The 6,910-nt window shown below is 49.5% G+C and overlaps 1 protein-coding gene across 1 annotated transcript in view; it reads right to left on the bottom strand.

Annotated features, from left to right (window-relative positions):
* Window positions 1-3,274: 3,274 nt before the first annotated feature.
* MICAL3 (microtubule associated monooxygenase, calponin and LIM domain containing 3) overlaps window positions 3,275-6,910 on the bottom strand; it is a 266,794-nt gene continuing 263,158 nt past the window's right edge. Inside the window, 3 exon segments of the mRNA XM_006752758.2 lie at window positions 3,275-6,503; window positions 6,590-6,663; window positions 6,794-6,893. Of these exon segments, the coding sequence (XP_006752821.1) occupies window positions 6,319-6,503; window positions 6,590-6,663; window positions 6,794-6,893 (359 nt within the window). The 3' untranslated portion in view covers window positions 3,275-6,318.

The following is a 6,910-nucleotide window of genomic DNA, read 5'->3' as shown; positions in this document are numbered from 1 at the left end:
AGAGGAAGGAGAATCTTATTACCTAGCAGTGGCCCTCTTCCAACCCAAACAAACCAACAAAGGAGGTAGTGGGTGGGAGAGAGGAGGAGCAGAGGGAACACAGCTCTCACTCCCTACCCCAGGGACATGCCCTGCTGGGGACCAACTGGGTGGCCCTGTCACTGGCTTGGATGGGCAGGTGGTCCTGGTGCTGGGGCCTCAAGGAGGGAAGGCCCCTTTCAGCCCTCAAGTTAAGGGCACATCCCAGCACCGCTGAGGTTGTGGATTTGCTTAATGAGAGGACAAATTATCCTCTTCCACACAGAAGAAAAAAATAATACTGACTTTATTTTGGTTGTTGGCCACATGAGTGGGAACAGCTGGAGTGTAACTGGTGTGCACCCCACCATACACAACTGAAGAAAGGTACTATCTGTTTCCCTTTTTGCTTTGCTCCAATGACTCAATATTTTGAAGAATCGGCAGTGCTTTTCACATACACAGGCACAAACTTATTTTACTTATATGTAACTACTACCAAGGCAGCACAAAGGGGCATTCCCCTCTACCAGAAAATTTGTCCTTTTTCAATGCTTCTAAATATCTTCCCACAGAACTTGGCAGGCCCCTGGGGCTGCTTTCACATCTTTCAGGAACAGGGCTGAGGCCTTTCTACCTTTGGAGAAAAACTGGGGACTACCAGCCCTCAGGAGTTGAGGCTCTGGGCTCCTTCTCTAGGCGGCAGATGAAGCAGCAGGGAAAAGACAGGCATCTCTTGACTGAGAGCTCATGTTTCCAGGAAGGCACCATGTGCCCATGCAGACCCAGTACTCCCCAGCCTCAGGCACATACCCAACATCAGCCCATCTGAACTTTCTGGGAATATTGCCTGTTTATAGCGATCTGTTTCTAGTAAGTTAAGTTCCTGAAAGAGATCAGCACAGCATTTAAAATAATTAAAAATAAATGCCTAACTCTGTTGGCTCACCAGATCTGAGATGGTTTTGGGCAGCCGTCAGCCAGCCCCTAGAGCTCCTTCCCCTTAGCCGTCCTCGGGTTTCTTACCCTTTCTCAGGTGAACGTTAGTTACCTTCATGAAAGATGTCTGTGCCTGGTTCAAGAATCAGAAACCCTTAATGCACTGCCCTCCCCTGATCCTATGGGCTGGTTACCAGGTGAGACAGAGGAAGAGAGGCATTGACCAGTTATGTGCCTAAGGCTATGTCTGAAGTTGGGAAGAGGCAGGGACAAGTTTCATGTCTCATACCCCTACTGCCCTCTCATGTGTGGCTAGACACCAGCAACCTTGCCCTCATTTCGGTGTGAGTCAGTTCTACTCCCACCCTGGGCACTCTGTAGGCCTTTTCTCCTGGGCCATCTGCCTACCCTGGAGACCAGTCAATACAGCTGTAGCCTTCCAGACCCAGGCTGTTGAAGGTGGCAGGAAATTCCTCAACTTGGATCTTGCCTAGCTCTGGGGCCTGAGCCACCACCACAGTTGCCCCACTTGGGACCAAAGGCTGCAATCCAGCCTACTTTAGAACTAGAAGCACACTCTGGTTCAGAAAGACCATGCTGGGTGTGAAAAGGAGTGTATGTGTGCATATGTATGCATCACAGGACTCTGTCTCCCCTTCCTTGTCTGTCTTGGTAACAGGTGGCTTCTCAGTTAGAGGCAGTCAGCACACATGGCCTACCCACAGAAGCTGGGACTCTAACTTTCTCGTTTAAGCCCCAGCTGCATCAAGATCTTAGGGCAAGGGACACAAGGAGTGAGGCTGTCACAAAATGCTACCTAGTAAAATTCAGCAACAGGCTATCTGGGAGTGTCACCAGAGGGCCTGTGACCCCAGGCACTTGGTCTACCAGGCTTCTTGGTTAGGTGTGTTTTTGGTGGGACATAACCCACCTAAGAGGATGGTTTCTTACCTTCCTCACTGAACATGGCTGATCTTCTGAGCAGTTAACAGAAAGGAGGGGTCTCCTTAAGTGAGCCAGTCTGGCCAGCTCATAAAGTGAAATAAAGTAGCACATTCTCTCCATTTACCATTTTCCACTCTGATTTCTAAGAAGGGACTATGAGGATTCAAGGATCAGAAGGGATTTAGAAGCCATCAGACACGGTGGTTTCTTGGACAGAAAGGAGCAGTGCTTCTAATGGGATATTCCCCGGTACTCTAGCAGCCTTCCTTTCTGGTTGCCTGTCTAAAACCACAATCACCATTTCCTGCCACCAGGGGTTGCTGTGAACTGCTGCTAGCTCCTGCCTGCTCCCAGCTCCAATCAAAGTGAGCCGCTCTGAGGGACAAAAGGTGTTTGGGACCAGCACAGGTGATTGACTTCCAAACTCCTCTTCTTTCCCAACAGGAATGCACCTCGATCCATCTTTCTTTTTAGTAATCTAGGGCCACAGTACATTCACTCATGCTGGCTCTCTTGTTTCTACCTGTGTCAGTTAGGCCCTTTTCTTCCTCCTGGAATAGCTGGCACTACAGCCAGAAGGTTGTGGACCCAGCCTCTAAGGCTGACCTCCAGGCTGGGCAAGACTCACTTCCACCCATTTATTGCCATTTTTTCTCCCTTGTTACTGTTCCCAAGGGAAGCATCATGCCTTCGGGATTAGCTCTGTATTGCTGATGAGTCAGCACAAAGGGAAGGGGAGAGTGCTGGAAAAGCAACCCAGGAGGCTTCTTATAGCAAAGAGAGGAGAGTCAGTCAGGTTATTTTCTTCCATTTCTCGGGGATTTTTCCATTCTAAAGAAGGGTGGTGTCAGCTCTCTCCAAGACCCTGTGCATGGAGCTCGGGGACATTCACACATCTGAATGATGAGGCCTGGAAGCTGATACCCCACAGCACTGGCTCTCAGGTCAGCTGTGTCAAAGGCCAGTGCCCAGCAAGCCTGGAAGCAGCACTGGCAAGGAAGGCTGCCAGGACCCAGGTTCACTCTGACTTGGATAATTTCCAGAACAAGCTTCTTTTCAAGAGAAAATACTGGGGTTTGGTTTTAAAGAACAGCTTCTTACCACATTGGGTTGCTTCAGACATTTTCTCAAGTGGTAACAGTTGATGGCTGAGCCAGTATAATAAAAAAGCACACACACACACACACACACACACACACACACACAAGCAAAAAAAGTTGTCTTTAACAACCTTGCACACATTCACACATACATTAGACATAAAATGACTTGCATGAATACCACCTACCTGCAAAAGACAGGTGGTAGACCTGGACATGCATCCTGGTGCACTGCCAAGTCCAGTACTACGACTTAAGAAACACACTGTGTATCCCTTTTAAAACTTTTATTGTGCATAAAATGGCCCATTCCCCTTTGTAGCTCAGTTGTTACCACTTTAGAATTTTTTTTCTTTAAATTCTTTCCACTTTGTGCCTGACTGAAAATGTCTTCTCTTGGAAGGGATAAAGAATAGTCTATCTTTGCTGGTTAAAAGAAGCTGGAGAATAGCTCCTGAGGGCTAAGGCTGAAATACCATCTGAGCAGTGTTAGAACCTCCCATTCCTGTTGGCCAGCCCCCACATCCCCCAACAGTGACTGACTCGGGATGGTGGTGCCTGCTGCTGTCCTAGGTAATGCTGAGCTCGGAGCCCACTGTGTGGCCTGGTGTTTGGGGCACACCCAACCTCAGGCGTTTCAGATAAATATATTTCCTGTTCCCCCTGCCTTCAAGGGGACGTAACTCTTGAGAAGAAAAACCTGCCTGGAGCTGCATGCATTTCCAGAGTTGGAAAACATTTCATGCAGCATGTCACCAGGTACTAAATAAACTGCAAACTAGTGGGTTATAAAATGGAAGCTTTGAAAAAAGTACTATTGGGAGTGCAATGCAGGGGAACATTTCACAGGCTTCTCTGCAAAGTCTTCAGCCCCTTTCTAGTAACTGAAGGAAGCAGTGTGCACTTTGGAAGGATTCAGTATTGGCTGGCAGCAAGAGGCAGGCAGTAACATCTCATGCCCCTGCTACATTAAGCCACTTAGAGAGGATCACTATGGCCACATCCCTTCTAGCCACTTCCTAAACTGAGTCCTTGTCCTGGAGTTAGCAGGAGCTACAATGGAAGGAGGCAGCTCTCCTGGGGCATGGTCAGGTATGGTGGCCTTTGAGAGGTGGAGGGTTAGGGAAAAGGCCACAAAGGCGATAAAGGTCCTGACCCAAGTCCAATTTTATTGGAAGTTGGGGTTTAAAGATGGACTCTGGAACACCCTTCTCTCCCCCTTTTAAGAAAAGAGAATAAAAACAGAGACTCTGCCTGACGCATCTGAAAACAAGAAGTGAAGAAGTCAGAGCTGTGGTGGCTGCCAGCAGCATACTCCTGGATTTCCACAGAAGGGAGATGGCAGCTTTGGGACAAAGTGAAGAAGACAGGTTCTTTGCTCCTTTGTAGTGAGAACGAACGTTCAAATTGAGGCACAGTGTGATTTCCCATGGAAGTTCCAAGGTCAGCACGGATGCCCAATCTGTCCTGCCCTCAGGTGGCCTTGAAGAGTTGCCATGCTTCTGTTCTCTCTACATTGGCCCCTCTGCACAGGAGTTGGCTAGAACACCCTCCCAGACTGGCCTGGCACTGGTGGGACTCCTCCTTGGGCTCACCATGAGCTAATTCTGTGGATGGACAAGTGGTGACCCACCAGGTTTCCTCAGACAGTGGCTGAGCTGAAAGAAATAAGCAGTTTGGCTCAAGGAGCTAGTTACATGGTGCTTATCATCCCTTGCCCCCACCTCCCCACTCCCCTGAAGATCCAGGAACTGTGGAGGTCTGGGCTGGAGCTGTTACTAGTTTGAAGAGACCAATCTAAACCCCACTACCTAAGACCCCACCTGTGCATGTCTATCCAGTTGGATTTGAGGCTGGGCTGAGGGAATCCTAATCAGATGGATTACAAGGTCCCACCAGGCACTGTCTCAGCCAGCCTGGAAGAGGGCCTATCCCCAATTTTCCATAATAAATGTGTTATGAGAGGTTAAAAAACTCTGGTACCAAAACTGAAAAAAAAAAAAAAAAAGGGTTCTGCAGAGCCAATATTCCCACAGGGAAAGACAAGTGGCATCTGTGCCTGCTGGTCTGGCTTCAAACAGTGCTGACATGTCTCCTTGACAAGTAGGTGGTGTAGACATAAAGTTTGGCGCCAGAGTGAGAACAGGGTACCAGGTGGAGGAGGAGGATCCTGATACAAAGTATAGGAGGGGACAGAAGAGCTGTGAGTGGGGGGCCCACATGAGGGACTCACTGCTTTCTGATGTCAGTGGGGTCAGTAACTCTATAAAGGTGAGCTAATAAATAGATGGATGTAGCAAGCGTTCAGGCAGGCTGGCATGGTTACCTCTGTCACTTCCACACCAGGTGCCAGGTGATCAGTGTCTTTAGTAAAGATATAAAAATGAAATTTTTTTCAAGTATTAAAAAATAAGTTAATTGAAAAAAAGAGTCTGAAGTGGCTGAGTGTCTTGCTAGATTGTCAGCTTCATTTCAATGTGCAAACGCAGGAAAAACACCAAGGAGGATCACTCCTGCCCCAATTGAAGTACTGAACAGTGACTGGGGGCTTGAAATGTAGAGCCTCACCCATCTCCCAAAGTCAGTATTTTCCAGTGTTAAAATGGTTGTGAATTAAAAGCAAAATGCAGCAATACACAACCCTCAGGCCACAATCAGAGAGGCCTGGGGCATTTGGCCATGTGGAGTCCAGTGTGTGGTGTGGGACTGGGGAGCAGACTCCTCCTGGATCCTCCTTACTTACATAATGAACTCAGGAAATGGGGCCCCCTCAGCTTCCAGGTGATGCAGGATAGGCATCACCCTGACTGGCCACGGACTCTCCCACTCTTAGTTCACATGTGGTTTTCCTGGGAGTCTCCTTTGTTTCTTTGGTGGTGCTTTAGGGAGCATGAAGAAGATAGTTGCCCCTTCCTCTCTGTGGGGTGCACTCTGGTGGCTGTGGTTTTGACAGAGGGGGAGCAGCTTCCTTCTCTCATCACATGTGCCTGCACAAGGAGGGGCGCCGGTTACTGCGCATCCCTGGGGAACTTTCTTTTCCCCACATCAAACCTCTGCACTCCATGGCCTTCACTCCCTGGATCAGGAATTCAGAGTGAGTCTATTCAAGGAGGCAGAGCCGCCTCAGATACTCATCTTCACTTGGGATTCCCCACAGCACAGATACTTGATCTGCTTTTTAAGAGGCACATGGACATTTGAGTGCAAACTCCCAGGAGCTGCCAGACCTTCTCAGATCTTGGATCTAGGTGGTGTGGAAGAGCCCAGCTGGGTCAGGCAGATTCCAGAGACCAGCTAGCAGAGCGTGGGTGGGAGCTCAGGACCAGTTTAGGCTGAAGCCCTTTGACAGCATGACAGCCTCCAGGTCCTTGTCTTCCTCTTTCTCCCGGAGCCGCTGCTCCTCTAGCAACGCCACAAGGGCGTCTCTCTGCTCCACCACCTCCAGCATCTCGTTCAGGATCTTCTTCTCCTCTGACAACTCCTCCTCGGTCTTAAGGTGATCTGGGCAGTAGCAAAAGACAGGTCTGTAGGGCCAGGAGGCCACACCCAGCCAACCCATGTACAGCTCAGCCTTGTTCCCCTCTTACCTTCCATTGCCATTCGCTCCCGCAGTTCCTGCTGCAGTCGGCTCTGCCGGTCTTCCAGTTCCAGCTCCCGGGCGCTGGGAAGGTAGGCAAGGGGAAGGAGACAAGCAACAGTGACTTGGGGACCATATCTCCTTACCCCCTAAATTAGGAAGGAGCTGTGCTCCTGCCATGATAGGCACTGAGCTCACAGCTGGGTCCACTCACAAGATCATCAGCTCCGACTCATAGCGCACCATGGCATTCTTCTCTTGCACCAGCCTGAACCACTCCTGCATCAGCTTGGGGTCATCCTTCTTGCCCATGCCTGCAGAAAGAGGGAGA

Source organism: Myotis davidii, unplaced genomic scaffold, assembly GCF_000327345.1.
Source record: "Myotis davidii unplaced genomic scaffold, ASM32734v1 scaffold830, whole genome shotgun sequence".
NCBI classification, from domain to species: domain Eukaryota; kingdom Metazoa; phylum Chordata; class Mammalia; order Chiroptera; family Vespertilionidae; genus Myotis; species Myotis davidii.
The sequence above is the reverse complement of the archived record's forward strand: the minus strand, read 5'-3'. Positions and strand labels throughout refer to the sequence as shown.